Source organism: Balaenoptera physalus (assembly GCF_965194825.1).
Source record: "Balaenoptera physalus genome assembly, chromosome: 12".
Taxonomy (NCBI): Eukaryota; Metazoa; Chordata; class Mammalia; order Artiodactyla; family Balaenopteridae; genus Balaenoptera; species Balaenoptera physalus.
In genome coordinates, this window is record NC_138897.1 from 61,668,640 (window position 1) to 61,686,356 (window position 17,717).

Sequence of the window (17,717 nt, forward strand, 5' to 3'; positions counted from 1 at the left end):
TTAAATGAGGCCACTGGATTTGGCAAGTCGGTCACTTCTGCTGGAGCTGTTAAGGTAGAGTTTTGAGTGCAGAATCCATAGTGTAGCAGGAGACAGGGACAATGCCTGGGTTTGGGGGTCAGGCCAGCTGCATTTTAATCTCATTCGTGCTACATCCTGGCTTTATAACCTTAAGAAAGTTATTTAACCTCGCTCGACCTTTATTCATTTGTAAAATTGAAGTAATGCTCTGGTTCATAATAGGAACATAATCTATTAATATATAAAGCAGCATTTTTGTGATTAGGAGCAGTATGGGTTTTAGAGCCAGACGTGGTTGAGTGAATAATGCCTGTTATTTGATGAGCTTTGTGTCCTTGGGCAGGTCACCCAGCCCTAAGTGTCAGTTTCCTCACCTGTTTAACAGGGACAATGCCCTCCATGTTTGTTGTGAAAATAGAAACACTAAAGCTAAATGGGTCTGGCACACAGTTGGTATTCAAATAGTGGTTATTCTGTTTACCAGCAGGGGCTGTTGGGCAGCAAGGAGAGGCTTGAAGGGAAGGCAGGACCAAAGAGCATTTCTTTAGAGATTTCAAGCCTGTCTGTAGACAGAGGAAGAAGGCAAATGAGTAAAACCAAAGGAATGATGTGCAGGAGCTAGGAAGAGATAGAGCCTAGATCACATGTTGTAAGATTATTCTTAGAAAAGCAAAAATGGATACTGCTCCCTCTGAAAACGGGAAAGGGTAGGTGATACGAGTTTAATCGTAGTTGGAGATTAAAAGCTGAGGTTAGGAGAAAGGCCCATAGTGGTTTGATAGTAAATTGTCTCAAACTAGAATTTAATTAAAGGGTTGTTATGAGCATTTAATGAGAATATACATAAAAATGTGTGGTACCAAGTAGATCCTCAAATAGTTTATTTTAGATTTCCTGAGTAGGTCCAATATGCCAGAATAGTTTGTGTCTTTCTAGGTCCTTAAGTGTACAATTTCTTGATTGCCCTGCAACTCTGGTTATCTTTGCTGGCCTGAAAGGCATTGCTGAAGCTAATCCCATATTGAAGAAACAGCCAGTTTTCCCAAGTCCCTTTTTATCCTAGGTTTATATGTGCCTGCTCAAATAATAGGCATCATAACTTCTCTTCCTCATTTATCTACATACATCTTATAGTGGTAGTGAATATACAACTTGTTTTTTAGTTTAATGTATCTTAAATTGTCATGTTTTGGCATACCCACCATTTTTGTTTTGAGTTTTAAGTATATTACCTTTTTTTAAACCATTCTTTTTAATGACCACAATAAACAATTATCTGGTATTTAGATATTCAGCTTTTCATTAATAAATATTAGTAAGTTTTTCTCTTGAATCTAGAGAGAACATTATACCCTAGGATTATTTTTCTATAACAGTGCTATCCAGTAGAATTTTCTGTGATGATGGAAATGCTCTCTGTGCTGTCCAGTAAGGACACTAGGTCACATGTGACTATTGAGCACTTAATCTTACAACATGTGATCTAGGCTCTATCTCTTCCTAGCACTTGTGTCTAATGTAACAGTTTTTAATTTACATTTAAATAGTCACGTGTGGTTAGTGACCATTGTGTTGAAAAGCAGTTCTAGAAACAAATATGGAGATCAAAGTACAGAGTGTCTCAGCTATGATCTTAATTAAGGTGGCCAGGGTGAGGGCTTATGGTATAGTAATAGACCATACTTGGAAGAGCTCTCTGACAAAGACCTCAGAAGCCAAAATGTTCTCAGGAGTGGAAAAATACTTACTTAAATTATTGGACCAAAGGGCACACTGCAGCTAAGGAAAAGAGTAAATATTTTAGAACCAGATATGACTTCTCAGCAATTGGTTTCAAACTCTTGAGAAAATGCATTCAGTTAAGGACCTTGGGGCAGTGCTAACTCCGAGGAGGACCACGGTATCAGCATCACCTGGGGCTTATTAGGAATGCAGATTCTTGCCCCACCCTCGACCTACTGAATCTGAATACCTGGGGCTGGGCTCCAGAATCTTTTACGAAGCCCCAAGGTTTTTCTTATTGGTGCCACTGTTTAAGAACTACTGCTATAGAGTGTTGAACACATGGTTCCTACCATCTAGGAATTCCTGATCAAAGATATCTAGATTTCTCATCAAACTTTTCTAGAATATAAAAGACTGGATTATTCGTTCATCTCCCTGCATCCCGCACACGTTCAGGCAATCACAAGTGCTCAACGAAGGTTTGCTACTAAGTTGACTATCTTCCATTATCCGGAAATAGTAGTATCTATCTGTAATATTCCAAGGTGAGGGAACTTGAAGGTTATAGGCACAAACAATATCTAGAACAAAAACTGAATTATGTAGCTTCGTGGTTTCTTTTGTTTTGACCAAGAGCATTATATAATGTGTGCGCGTTTGTGTGTGTGTAAATCTGCGTTGTCTTTAACGAACCAAAGGAAAGCAAATAACTTGAATAAAGCTTTCCTGTGGTTGAAAGGGGAAACCGTCACCAGCCGTGGCCTGGTAAGGGCGTAAACCTGATAATCCGAGGGGTAAAACAGGAGGGGCAGGGGTAAATGATAGAACTCGGTCTGGGCGTGCAGTCTGTAAAGCAGGCGGAGACGGCCCGGCCGCAGCCCTCTTACCTTCCCCAGTGTGGCGCGGGACGGAACCTAAAAAATTGCTCGTTTTATCTGAAGTTCAAGTGTAACCAGGCGAGGTCTACTTCCATCTGCTAACTCGGGCAGCCCTGGGTGGGCGGCGCCCGGAGACCCCCCAAGCCTCGAGGGCTCGCGCCCGCCCAGTCGGGTCAAATTCCAGGCCGGCCCCGAGCCGGCCCGGGAATGCGGAAGGGCCGCGGGACACGCCGCGAGCGGCAGGGGAGGAGAGCGGGCTGCGGCGCCCCGGCCGCGCTGCGCCTGCCTCAGACCGCACGGCCCGAGAAACACCACGAAAACCCAGGTCGTGGTCGTCGGCCCCAGCCCCGCGCCGGGGTGGACAAGGTGGACTCGGCCTCCAGCGGAGCGAGAACCGCGGCGCATCCCCCCGCCCGGAGTTGGATCCCGCCGCGACTTCCGGTGCGACTTCCGGTCCGCCTCCCGAGGCAGGAAGTGTGGGTGCCGCCGCTCTAGCGCTGCACCCTCGCCGCAGCCCCGGGTTCTTCGCCTCGTTCGTCTCGAGCAGGCAGTCCGGCTTCTGGTGCTGGTGTCCGGCAGCGGTGAGTGGCGTTCGCCCCCCGCGCGCGACACGCCTGGGGCCGCCCCGGTGCTCCGCCCCTCCAACCGCTCGCTGCCGCCAGACCCCGGCTACCGTGCCGGCCGGCCGGCCGGCGGGCGGGCGGCCGGGGCGGGGCGGGGGCTGCGGGACCTGTCGGTGGGGCAGGGAGGGTCGGCGAGGAGGTCCGGCCGCGGCCAGCCCGGGCCTGGACGTCGAGGGTACGGGAGGCTGGGGCGGATGGAACCGGGCTGGGGAACCGCCCTGCTGGCCGAGTCGGCCTGTCCCCTGCGCAGCGTCACCCGACGGCTTCACACACCTGGCGCCTCGGCGGCCGCAGCCCCTCTCCCCGCCGGCCCGGTCGGTGGGTTTGGGTGTCTGCTTCGCCCACAGGACTGGATGCTTTGGGGGCACAGGGGTCCGCTGGTGCGTGGCTAAATGTAACGATTTCCGTAGGAGTTGTGACTCTTCGCAGCACCTTGCATCTTGTAAAGATTTACTTCATTCGTGCTGACTGAAGAAGAGGACAAATAGCAAAAATCAGGAAAGGTTTCTGAAAAAGAGAATCGTGACCTCATTGAAGGCCTTGGACTTAGCCCTGGTGGGGAGAACTTAGTATTTCTGGCTGTATCTGTGGTAGGAGGTAACAAGACCAAAAGTTCAAAAGGTGTGAATTGTGTCGTGTGAAAAGGAGACGATGGGGAGACCAGCCCGAACGGAACAGAACTGTAATGAATAATAGTTGGAAATAGATCAGTGGGGCTTTTTCACGGATGTCTTGCAAACTTGATGAGAAATGAAAGATTATGTAAGAGGCATTCGGGAGTCATTTTGGATTCTTCACTAAGGGAGTGAGATGAAGAAAGGGGTGTTTAGAGGATTAGTTTGGCAGGCTTGGTTTCGGACGGATTTGCAATGGTCCTTTGGTAAGAAAAGAATTGTGGCATTTTAGAATTCAAAAGAAACTTATAGGTTATCTTTCGTTTTATAATTGAAACCCAGCGAGGTGAGATAATTTGCCCAAGGTCACTTGAGGCGTTCACCTGCTGCCACCCATTTTCTCTGAGCGTTAGATGGACGTTCCTCATGGTTAAGTGCACGGCTTCTTGTTTGTTCTGGCTCTGTTGAATAAAACAGCTTCTGTGATGACCTACTCGATACTCGTTTATGCTTTAATGAGACTCAGTGTGGACAAGAGGAACTGCAACTTCCGAAGGACAGGTCCCAGGTGAGGGTTGCTGGGCTTAGGAAAGATAAAAGGACTGGGATCCCCTAAATGGAGCCGGTTGTCCCTCTCCCAAGATTCGAAGACAGCATATATCTAGGGATGATTTTCATTGCCGGCAGCTTTGGGGTCTTCCTTCCTCGTTCCGCACTTTAGATGTGGTGGGTTTGCTTCTCACCCCCAACCAGCTCTCCTCATTTTCATGGTGGAGAAATTCTGCCGCCCGCCTACATGCAGGATGTTAGGAGCGAGTGGTGCAAGCTCTGGGCTAGACTTCCTGAGTATGATCCTGCATCTAAGCTCTGCCTTTTTCTAGCTGTGGCTGCAGACAGATTATTTATTCTCTTTGCCCTAATTTTTCATCTGAGAAATGGGGATAATAACAGTGCCTGTGTAATAAGTTGTTGTGAGAATTACATATGTTAATACATATGAAATGCTTAGACCAGTGCCTAGCACATACTTAACACTCTTATTAGTCCTCTTTGTTCCAGGTACTTTTTGTTATGGATTTCTTGCGGAGAGTCCAGTGGAGTTTATGCTGAACCATGGGTAGACCATAGAGGAAAGCCATATTTTGGGGAGTCATCTCCAGGGGGTGATGGGAATGTTGAAGAAGGGGTGACTCTGTTGCACTTAAAAGAGGAACCCACAGAACTTGGAGAGAAATCGAATAGAAGGAATTAAAATTTGCTAACCAGGAACAGAAAATTTCCCTACCCAGTGCAAACTTGGCTGTGGCCCCTTTTGAGGTTTTAAAAATTCTTTGGCTATAGTTCTGAAATAAAGGCATTGCCCTATTAAATATTAAAGACGCCAAGGAAACACAACGGCTTTATTAGTTTTCTATAGCTATATAACAAATTATCCCCAAACTTAGCACCTTAAGAAAACAATAAAGAGCTTCTGAGGGTCAGGAATTCCAGGGCAGCTTGGCTGGGCAGCTCTGGTTCTGGCTCAGGATCTCCTGGAGTTGCAATGCGGATGTCAGCTGGGTTTGCAGTCATTTGAAGGAGGATCAGCCTCCAAGATGGCTGACTCACCTGGCTGGCAAGTTGGTGCTGACTGTTGGCAGGAGGCCTCAGTTCCCTGCCACATGGACCTCTCCGTGGGGTTGTGTAGTACCCTGTAGACCTGGTGCCGGCTTTCCCCAGATTGAGTGATCTGAGAGAGAGCATGGTAGAACCTGCAACATCTACAATATTATGACAAAGTCGCACTCCATCATTTTCACAATATCCTATTAGTTATGAAGGGTGGCAGAATATGCCACCCCAAGATATGCCACTTTGGCATGAAGATTATTTTGAGCTGAAGGCAATTGAGAAGAAGCAGACACAAGAAAGGCTCTTTGCCCTCCACCAATGTGCCTAAAAGCAGGACACAAATTTACAAAGGTGTTCTTCTTTCCCTCTCTACCAGGCAGGACAAAGGTTACTCTCTGGAGACAACTTTAGACTCTTAATGGAGAAGGCCGTGACTTAAATCTACAAGAGAAGCCTTACCCTTGTTTATACTGTGCTTTTAACCTTCTATACCTAGCCTCTCCCCTGCACACATGCCTTTCTTCTTTTGGCTTCAGCTGAAGATGATATTTAAGCCAGAGTTCTAAGCCACCTCTGAGAGTTGGATTTTCCCTGGGTATCTCCCCATGTATACATGAGGTATACATGTTAATAAACGTGTGTTTGTTTTTCTGTTATTAATCTGTTATTACAAGGCATCAGCCAAGAACTCAGAACCACGGTCAGTGCCTTCTAAGTGTTTAATTCAGTGGTTCTCAACTGTCACTGTATATTGGAATCACCTGCTGCATTTTAAAAATACAGATTCATAGACTTCACCTGTAGACATTCAGTTTCAGGTGTACTAGACCAGGACCTGGACATCACTTTTTAAAAACTTCCAAGATGGGACTTTCCCTGGTAGTCCAGTGGTTAAGACTTTGCCTTCCAATGCAAGGGGTGTGGGTTCAATCCCTGGTCAGGTAGCTAAAATCCCACATGCCTCCTGTCCAAAAAACATAAAAAACAGAAGCAATATTGTAACAAAGACTTAAAAAAAAAAAAAACTTCCAAGATGATTCTAATGTGCAGCCAAGATTGAAACCAGAGGTTAACTTCTGTGAGAGCCATATTTACCCGCCATGTGGTAGCGGCACCTAGCTGACTTAGATGCTTCATAGGTAGCTAATAGAATATGCTCCATGAGCATCTTTTCCAGGCTTCCAATAAAGCCATATAGGCTGGATGAAGTTCACAAGCAGTTTCTGCTTATTAATGATTATAGTGCCCATGTTTTGATTTGCACATCAGTATAGCAGGTGATTTTGCAGAAATTTAGATTATGACCTAAATATGTTGACGCCACAACCACCTATATAATACCAGTATTCCTATATCCCTGCCCTTCTTTAACCTCTAAAAATACTACATATAACCTTTAGTTCACTCTATATCAGAAATTTACAAAAATAATGAAATAAAAATTTTGAAGAGGAAGTAAGACTTTTGTTTATTCCCATTAAGGCTTATTCATTACCTTATATGCTATGTTCTAAATGGATATTTTTTGTAACTAAGGATGGGGTTTGGTGGGTTTTTTTCCTTTAATATTTATAGGTCAAGTAGTAATTTCACAGTCATAGGTAAAGATTTCAAGCCTTTACCTACCATGTCAAACCAAAACCATGACTGATAGGAAGTACTGCCATTTGATAAACGCAAAACCAGGGCTGCAACATTGCACGGTTGCAAGGAGGGCCATTCATATCTTATTCTCTTCCCATTCCACTGTGCACTTCTAGTCTATACATTGGTTTCCCCAGCATAGTTTGAATTTATTTGAAAACTCAGTTTCACTAGGAATTAAATATAGAGGAAAGTAGCTGCTCAGAAATCAGTGTTGGACTATATTGGTAAGTACTGAAAGTTTAAGAAATTTTTTGTGGTAAAAAAAATAACTAGCAGAATTGTATGAGGTAAAAAATATATAGGTAAAATCACCTTTAACAAATGGGGTTGAATTCTAGCTCTGCCACCAGGTGACCTTGGGCAAGTTGTTTAACATATTTTGATATTCAGTTCATTCATGTGTAAAGCAGGCATGTTGAATTTAGTGCACCCAAGTACCTAGCATAGGAGTCACTCAGCAAATGGTAGTAACCATAAGTTGAGTAGACTTTTAATTCTCTCTGGTCCTAAGCACTTGGGTGCTAGAAAAATAGCGAGAACAAATACATGAGTTAAACTGCATGGTGCCTTGGGCATATACTAGTACCAATAGTTTGGTGTTGCTGAAGGAAAAGTACAAAGCAGAGAATGGCTAGAGATGAGGCTGAAAGGTCATTCTAGGCAGGGAAAGGTGTGCCATGCTCAAGAACTTGTACTTCGGCCTATAGGCAGTGGAGAGCCGACGATTTCTCAAAAGGGAATGATATGGTCATATTCATGTTTTACACACCTCTGGCTGGAAGATAAAGGATAGTCTAGAGGGTACGAAAAAGCAAGGAGGTTGGTTAGTTGGCCAACGAAATATTCTACACAAAGAGGTGATGAGGGCCCAGCATAGGGTGGTGGCAGAAGAATGAGGAAGATGAGCAAATCTGATGAATATTTAAGAGGCAGGCTTGGTTCATCAGTGAGAGGGATGAGTCGGGGATGACTTGCACGTTTCTGACTTGGTGAGGGCGTAAACGATGGTGCCATTAACTGACAGGAAACAGAAAGTTGAGCAAGTTTAGGAGGGGAAGATAATGAATTCTGTTTCTAACACGTTGATTCTGAATGTCTGGGATATCAAAATGGGTGCCTTTCACAAGCACAATTGGCTGTTTGATTCCACAGCTCAAGGGAAGGGTCAGCCCTGAGGATACAGACGTGGGAGTCATAGGTGTTGTCAGAACAGTGAGAGACGATTAGATCATCCAAGGAACACAGAGTGAAAAGAATTTAATAAGCCATGGACTGTGAGAATACTCGGAAACATGAATATTTAAGTGAGTGGAGAAGATAAGAGCCTAACAAGAAAATGGAGGAGGACCAGGCATAGAAACAGAACTGAGAGGAGGTTGGTGTCACCAAGTCAAATACAGCATTTCACTGAAGCTAAATGTGATCTTCAGGAGTCTCCCTTGTTAGAGTGTAAAGGCTTAAAGGCTGGGAACCTTGGGCTCTCGTTCCATTTGGGACAGTTCATTTCTACTGTTACAGTTCATCAAGGCCAAGAGTTGTTGAGGCCCGAAGAGAAGAGGGATAAAATGGTGTCAAATATAGCAGAATGGTCCAAGGAGACTTAGACCAGATTTGGCAATTGGAAAGCACTTGCAAATAGAGAAGAGGAAGCCAGATTGTGCTGAGTGGGAAGTGAGAAAGTGGAGAAAGCCAAGATATTTATCTCAGAAGGTAAGGACAGAGAGGGTGGTAGTTTCTTTGGGGGCCAGAGTTCTCTTTAGGTTGACTGTTTTGCTACAACCTTGCCTCACTTTTCAGCTGAGGTTTTATTATCAGTTGATATTTTATGTGTGCACTTTGTATATTTATAAACAAATATAAATGTGCACTGGTTTTAAATGAAGTACACAGGAAACATAAACTTTTTTTCTTTTTAAAGAGATCATGGTGTCATTTCATTGAGCCATACCTGCTCTGTAACAGGTTTTGAATGGGGGCTCAAACTTGCTCACAGTATAATGGCTTTTCTAGCCTTATTGGGTTACCTCCTCATTCTCTCTCACAGGCATTTTCCGTAATAAAGATCCTTGCGTGTGCAATCCCTTCTTGGCATCAGCTTCTTGGAGAACTCCAACTAAGCTTCAAAAATGTTTAAATATAATATCCTTTTGGGTTAGCTGTAGCGTTAGCATGAAACAATTGATTATTTTTTAAAAATAAAGATTTTCTCTTTGGGAGGTTTTTCTAAATGACTCTATTGCAAACATAGTTTGCTGATACTGAGGGAGAGAACTAATTCTTGGCTTCAGATCTACTGTCTTTTATATCTTTTGAATCTTGAAGAAATAGAATCATAGAATTTTTAGCATGAGAAAGAATTTTAATCCAACAGTTTTGTAATGTGAGGAAGAATTAAAGCAGAGTCAAGTGCCTTGCTAGTGGACCACATTCTGTCTCCGATTTAACCTTCAATATAACTAAGGTCACATGACTAGCTAGTTACAGGAAGGAGAAGAAATTAACATTTACTCAGGCCATGTGTGCTGGGAGGGGAAGGAGTTGAAATGTTAAAGTAAGGACTCTAAGGCTGATGTGCTTCAAAACTGCAAACAAACTAAAACAATGTAGGTTAAAAGTCCAAGACCGGAAGTCCCGGAGACCCAGGTCCAGAATTCCCTTGCCCAGCCGCTGCCCTCACCAGTCATCTGCTTTCACACTGCGAGGCTGCAGAGTTAGAGAACAGTCCCCAAGGCCACCCTCATTTCTGACACCAATTCCAAGTTTCGTTCCCCAAGACGACCCTCAGGTTCAGTAATTCGCTAGGACTTACAGAACTCACTGAAAGCTGTTACACCTATGGTTATGGTTTACTACAGTAAAAGGATTCAGATTAAAGTCAACCAAGGGAAGAGACTCGTGGTATAGAGTCCAGGAGAATTCCAAATGCTTAGCTTCCAGTGGTCCTTTCCATGGGCAGTGTTGACCTCTCCTGGCAGCAAGGCGTGACGGTGAGCATGGACTATGGCCTGCCAGAGAGCTCGCTTGACCCTTCATAGCCATAGTTTTTACTGCAGCTCTGTCCCCTAGATACTGTCCCCACTCCTAGGCTGACTTCAGTCTCCAGTTCCTCTAGAGGCCAAGCTGATTAACACCTGACCCAGAGCCCCCATGATAAATCACATTGTTAGACTATCTGGTGTGACCCAAGACCCCAGGTATACCAGGCAGAACATTCTAAGGGCTTAGAGATTACCTCCCAGGAGCTGAGGACAGAGGCCAGACCTCTCTTTGGGCAAAATTAAATTCTTTACTACACAAGGGCCATTGATTTTTTTTTTTTTTTTTAACCTAGGTAGTACCTACCTCATAGGGCAGTTGTGAACATTGAATAAGACAGTGGAGCAAAAAATTATAATGGTGTCCATGGGTTTTCAAGAAATGGTGAAGCTGAGATTCAGACTCAAGATTTTTCCGATGCCAAAGCCAGGAGTATTTTTGTGTTGTATTTATTTACATCATTTAAAACTGCAAATAAAAATGGAATGAGAAGGGAATTCCCTGGCGGTCCAGTGGTTAGGACTCGGAGCTTTCACAGCCAGGGCCCGGGTTCAGTCCCTGGTTGGGAAACTAAGATCCTGCAAGCCACGTGATGGGCCAAAAAAAATGGAATGAGAAGTGTCCATTCTATTTGACATTCAAAACATTGGTGGCTTTCAGTAGAGTATCAGGGGCTACCACTAAAGGTGTATTACAGAGAATTGAGGAGTGATTGGGAAGATGAGAAAATGGAGAGAGTTGAGTAGTAGAATACTATTCTAAAAGTTTTGTCAAGGGAAAGGGGAAATGAGGATATAGCTAGAAGGGATACAAGACTAAAGATACATTTTGATGGTTTTTTAAAAAAATATTTATTTATTTTGGCTGCACTGGGTCTTAGTTGTGGCATGTGGGATATTTAGTTGTGGCACGTGGGATCTTTAGTTGCAGCATACGGATTTCTTAGTTGCGGCATGCGTGTGGGATCTAGTTCCCTGACCGGGGTGGAACCTGGGCCCTCTGCATTGGGAGTGCAGAGTCTTATCCACTGGACCACCAGGGAAGTTCCATTGATTTTTTTTTTAAATGAGAGCCTTTTGAGCATGTACCTTATAGTAACTATACTAGTCTCTTTGCATATGTTATCTCATTTAATTCTCACTTGCATTAGAGTAGGTATTGTGTTTTGCTGTAAAACTGAGGGTCGAGTGAGGTTCCCTGGTTTTCAGACCATTTTTTGGAAAAAACCAAAGCTCAGAGAGGTTATGCAATATTGGTAGTAAAATGAAGTTAAAAAGTGTACCTACTGCATAGGATTGTTGTGAGGGTTAAATGGGACAATCCTTGTGAAAGTAAGATGTCTGCTTTGGAGCCTTTCTCTTTAGAGGAGCCCCCTGCCCTCATAACAGTGCTTGGCACGTAGTAGCACTCGGTAAATGCGATCTATTGCTACGTGCTTTAAAACTCATTCACATTTAATAAAAATGAGGTTCATGAAATTTGGGGTGAAACCACATCAATAATTTCTATTCTGTTTCTTCAAAACTGCTTTTGTCCTAGCTGTTTAATTGTGACATTGGAAATAAAGTTTATATGTATATTCCCACCCAAATAAAGTAATAATTCTACAATACATTGAAATATTTTTACTCACTAACTTTAGGTGTTGTGAGTTCTTTTTTTTTGCTTTATGTTTTTATGCATTGTGTTTTGCCTTATGTTCTTTTCTTTTTAACTCTAGGATTAAACCGCCACCATGTCTAGCAAAAAGGCAAAGACCAAGACCAAGAAGCGCCCCCAGCGCGCAACCTCCAACGTGTTCGCCATGTTTGACCAGTCACAGATTCAGGAGTTTAAGGAGGCCTTCAACATGATCGATCAGAATAGAGATGGTTTCATCGACAAGGAAGACTTGCATGATATGCTTGCTTCTCTAGGTAGACTTTTATGTTCTTAATATTCTTGCTTCCCCAAAATAATTAGTCAGCGTTTTATGAATTATTTTTTGTGTGGTGTACAGATATTAATCTCCTGGTCTCAAAGGCCTCTTGAGAGATGTTGGGTGGGAGGCACCACACTGAGGCTTGGCCCGTCTCAAGAGGATACACCTTCAGGGGTAGGGGCCTGGCTGCCACTGTGGCTAGGCAGGCTTCCGTTCCTGTTAGCTAAATATGATAGGTTTACAAGGTGAAAAGCCAGGGCATGACTAGGTGGCAAGATGCCAGAATCTTAAACAAGAAGTGTGGACAATAATATAATGTACTAAGTAATAAATGTTGAGGACAGGTTATATGACAGAGGTGACAGTCATAAGTGATAACGACCATCTCAGGGAGGAAGGGCAGTGCTCCTGAAAAAAGGGAACACAGGGCTTCCCTGGTGGCGCAGTGGTTGAGAATCTGCCTGCCAATGCAGGGGACACGGGTTCGAGCCCTGGTCTGGGAAGATCCCACATGCCGCGGAGCGGCTGGGCCCGTGAGCCACAATTACTGAGCCTGCGCGTCTGGAGCCTGTGTTCCGCAACAAGAGAGGCCGCGATAGTGAGAGCCCTGCGCACCGCGATGAAGAGTGGCCCTCGCTTGCCACAACTAGAGAAAGCCCTCGCACAGAAACGAAGACCCAACACAGCCATAAATAAATAAATAAATAAATAAATAAATAAATAATTTTAAAAAACCAAAAAACAAAAAAACACACAAAAAAAAGGGAACACAGGGAAGGGGGCTTCCACAATTTATATATATTTTTTATAATTAAAGAAAAGAAAATGTAAAGATAGAAGATTTATCGATTTATTTTTACACATTATTTATTTAGCTGTAGTTGATTTACAATATTGTGTTAGTTTCAGGTGTACAGCTTCAGATTCTTTTCCACTGTAGATTATTACAAGATACTGAGTATGGTTCCTTGTGCTATACAGTAAATCCTGTTGTTTATCTATTTTTTGTATAGTGGTATGTATCTATTAATCCCAAACCCCTAATTTATCCCTCCCCCCACACCTTTCCCCTTTGGTAACCATAAGTTTGTTTTCTATGTCTGTGAGTCTGTTTCTGTTTTGTAAATAAGTTGATTTGTAATTTTTTTTTTAGATTCCACATACAAGTGATAATCATATAACATTTGTCTTTGCCTGCCTGACTTAACTTCACTTAGTATGATAATCTCTAGGCCCATCCATGTTGCTGCAAATGGCAATATTTCATTTAAAGATAACAAGATTTAAAGCAAACATAAACTGCCCTTTGTCATTCTGGCTATGTCGGTGTTAATTTACTATTCCTTATATGATTTTGTTGTTTTGATCTTAAGGAAGGAGGACAAAGTCCTCCACGTCCTGCCTGAGTTGGCAATGATTTTACAGTTGGAAGAAAGGAGTATCAAGTCAGGGGATTCTTGATAGGCCAGAATGACGGGCAGGGAAGGGGGCATAGGTCAAGGATGGCCCACAGTTAGGCTCTGCACTCGAACATTTCTGTGTCTGACCATGAGCCAGAAAGGGCAGTTCAAGGGCCAGAGGACAAAGAGAGAGAAGTTGTTACTTTTTTCTTTTTAGTAACCACATGATTTTGTTCCTCTCTTTTATTTTTATTTTTTTCTCCTAGCATGTTACTTTGAAATTTTTTAAGCCTATAAAAAGTTGAAAGAACGGTATAATGAACACACATCCATCCTTTACCCAGATTCATGAGCTGTTAACATTTTGCAACATTGCCTTTGTTCAGAGTGAGAGTTGAGTCAAGATACTGATCTGACTTGTTGACTTGCAGGTGGGGTGGATCCCAGTGTTTTCCATACTCTGAATAGCTAAGTACTAAGTGTCTTTTGGGGAGCAGGTCACTACTGAAGAAGGCCACCAAGGAGAATTGAGGGCCTGAGTTGTATTACAGAGATCAAACACTAAAGCCTGTCCCCTGGTCCTAGTAGATGCTCAGTTAATTTTTGTTGGATGAATGAGTGATGGTAGAGTAAGAGACTGACTTTGGGGACTTCCATTTTGGGGAATGCCATGCCTTTAGAGATACATATTTACCTTTTAAATCAACAAATTATATTAGATGCCTTGAATGGGTCCATAGGTGCTTAGCCTAAGCCAATTCATTTTAAATCCCTGTGTCTTTTTCATACCCATGTTCTCGTGACACCTTTGGGTTACACTTTTTACCCCCAAAAATTGCTGCAAGAGAGTCGGGTTAAATCTGGAGGTAGAAAAGTAGTTCCTTTTTAGCTACTTTCACTTACTCGAAGAATCTTGAGATTAATTTTGGGCTCATTTTGTATCGATATGTTGAATAGGTATAATGAGTGAAGGTTGTAATGCAGTAAGACAGATGCCAACTTGGCACTTAAATTTCACCCAAATTCCTGGGACTAAAACTTACATATGAACCATAATTCTAGATTTGACTGTCATTAGCACTTAGTTGGATATAATAGTGAGATGCTGACATAGATGATCTTTTCATGGAGAATCATACAAACTTAATGTTGGAAGGGACCTTCCAGATACCAAGTTTAACTAGTCCATTTTATAGATAAAAAGTAAGCCCTAGACAGTTTCCACCTTGTCCCAGGGCACACAGTCAGTGGCGGAACTGGGATTCAAACCCACTATTCCAGACCCTTCGTTCAGTGCTGCTTTTCTGCACCATGTGGACCTCACAAATGCCAGGACAAAGAGAAGCCTTTGTTACTCCCACCATATGTGGCCATTCCAGGGGAATTTCTCCCAACTTCGAGGGGAGGGTCAGGGGAGTTCCCTCACCACCGTACCAGAAGAGGGACAAGTGTCCTTGGTTGGAACTGAGATTAAGATTTCCCATCATGAACAATACTGAACAAGACTATATTTCAGCAACACAAGTAAACAACATCTGGGGATATGTCTGACAACCAAATAGAACATAACATTGTTTAAAATGAGCTCCCAGGGACTTCCCTGGCGGCGCAGTGGTTAAGAATCCTCCTGCCAGTGCAGGGGACATGGGTTTGAGCCCTGGTCCAAGAAGATCCCACATGCCACGGAGCAACTAAGCCCATGCACCACAACTACTGAACCTGCACTCTAGAGCATGCATGCCACAACTACTGAAGCCCGCGTGCCTAGAGCCTGTGCTCCGCAACAAGAGAAGCCACCGCAGTGAGAAGCCAGCACACCGCAACGAAGAGTAGCCCCCGCTCGCCGCAACTAGAGAAAGCCCGCATGCAGCAACGAAGACCCAATGCAGCCATAAATAAATAATAAATAGATCAATCAATTAATTAATTAATTAATTTTAAATAGTAAATAAATAAAATGAGCTCCCAGTTCTAAACCAAGCTAATAGTTTCAGCTTAAATGACCAACTTATAAATTTTTTGAAGCATACCAATTATAGGCAACTGTACCACAGTTAGAAATATGAATATTTAGATTTTTAAAATAACCAGTGTTGAAATGCCCTGATGGGTCTTTAATGTTATCAGCATTCAAGATGTAATAACGTGGCATTACCTGGTTCATAGTTTCATGTGTTTATTTTATTTTTAATGAAAAATAGTGAAGGAAAAGTTGTAGAAAGTATCAGTGAATGGACAGTATTCAACCTAAGCCCAGAATGCATTTTATTTATGATGTAGCAAAGATTTTTTTATGTTGTTAAAAATTGTCTTTTTTAAATGTTCTTAATGTAAGTTAATAGAAAAATTAGTTTCATGTGATGGTGATGTAACTTTTAAAAATATGTTGGGGAACATAACAATAACAGAATAATTATTTATTGAAATGAGTTCTTTGTCCTTAAGTGTTAAAATGTGCAATTTTCTAGGGAAGAATCCAACTGACGCGTACCTTGAAGCCATGATGAATGAGGCTCCAGGGCCCATAAACTTCACCATGTTCCTCACCATGTTTGGGGAGAAGCTGAATGGCACAGACCCAGAAGATGTCATCAGAAACGCTTTTGCTTGCTTTGATGAAGAAGCAACTGGTGAGCACTCTTTGTTTATGCCCAGCCTCATTCCAGACTATGTGAAGCACTTTTTAGGGAATGAGAAAGATTAGTAAAAATACAAATTTTTGAAAATGAGTAGAGGGAAACTATCATTTACGATAGGACAGTCGACCAAGAATGGCTAGAACACAGGTACGTAGGTCATAAAGCTACACGGTTTGTGGTGTTAATCTTTGAATCTGGTTCCGAGCTTCCTGAAAGCCAAAGGGAGAATTGTCTTTTAAATAGTATTTCTTAGACAATGTACTGCTTCAAGAGACTTTAAGTTTCACCAGAAAGTATAGTTAACTAACTTGAACAATTAAAATTTTCGTTTTTTTCCCTTATTATTTAAAAATGTGTGAAGAAAGCCCGGCTGGTCCGTTTTCTGACTTCACTCGTTTTCCCCTTTGCTTCTGCGTTAACCCTCTGCTCAGCCACCCGCACCGCCTCCTCACATACAGCTCGCATCCTCCTTCCTGCTTCCCCCTTGCTACCTATTAAAACTGCACCGTCCTTCGTGCACGTTTGGTGTTGGCAACGCTGCCCTTTTATTCTGGGTATCTGCCTTTTTTTTTTTTTTTTTTAATATCTCTGAAATACAAGGTATTTTTTTCTCCTCTGGAAAATACTTCAAATTAATTTTGTAAGCGTATGATCTACTAACTGACTTTTTAAATGATTTAATCTAATATTAATAAAGAACTCTAAAAATAATAGGAAAAGATAATGATATGGTTATATATTGCTTTATTTTGTTCAGGTAAATATGTATGTTCTGAAATACCTTGTAAGATTGACCTAGTTGAGAACCAAATCATTAAAGTGCCGGGAGGTGTTCACAACTCCCCTTTTTCCGCTGCCTTCCAGGCACCATTCAGGAGGATTACCTGCGAGAGCTGCTGACCACGATGGGAGATCGGTTTACGGATGAGGAAGTGGATGAGCTGTACAGAGAAGCACCTATTGACAAAAAGGGGAATTTCAATTACATTGAGTTCACGCGCATCCTTAAACATGGAGCGAAAGACAAAGATGATTGAAAAGAACTTGAGCTAAAACTTTCCAATTACTTTGTCTTACTCTGTTTTATTTCCCAGACACTTCCCCCCTCATAGACCTGTTGCATGCAACTTAGTTTCACAGCTTTGCCTCTTTTTCGGTGTATTTATTCTAGACCTTTCTGCCACTTAGCACTTGTATAATCAGACTGCAAATGGGGATGAGGTTGTAAATTGTATTGAGAAAAGGGATTGCGAATAAAAATCAACAAATGTGAAAGCCCAGGAAAATACATCCGGTATTTCTGGTTTTGCTGGATTTTTACATTTTTATATAATAAAAATGCTATTTTGAAATAAAGATTATGCTGACTCAAATGTAATATAATGGAAAGTTAAATAACTGGTAGTTGGAGGCAGTCCTTCTTTTAGATTTTCAAGTTCGTATAATTCAGATTCCGTAGTAAAACTGATTGCTCACATGTATGGGACAGTGTTCTTCACTATAAGTTAACATCATTATACAGTAAAAACTAGTTATACCTTAGTTTCTTTCATGCTTCTGGTAAGTCAGATGTTTAAATTATTGAATGATAAATATAGAATG

General features: G+C 42.3%; 1 protein-coding gene across 1 annotated transcript; it reads left to right on the top strand.

The window, feature by feature from the left end:
• The first annotated feature begins 2,849 nt into the window (after positions 1-2,849).
• LOC309640241 (myosin regulatory light chain 12B) lies at positions 2,850-17,471 on the top strand. The gene is made up of 4 exons (XM_082418749.1): positions 2,850-3,205; positions 11,876-12,071; positions 15,945-16,106; positions 16,980-17,471. The coding sequence occupies exons 2-4, from the start codon at positions 11,891-11,893 to the stop codon at positions 17,150-17,152; spliced, it is 516 nt and encodes a 171-aa protein (XP_082274875.1). The 5' UTR covers positions 2,850-3,205; positions 11,876-11,890; the 3' UTR covers positions 17,153-17,471.
• Positions 17,472-17,717: the final 246 nt, after the last annotated feature.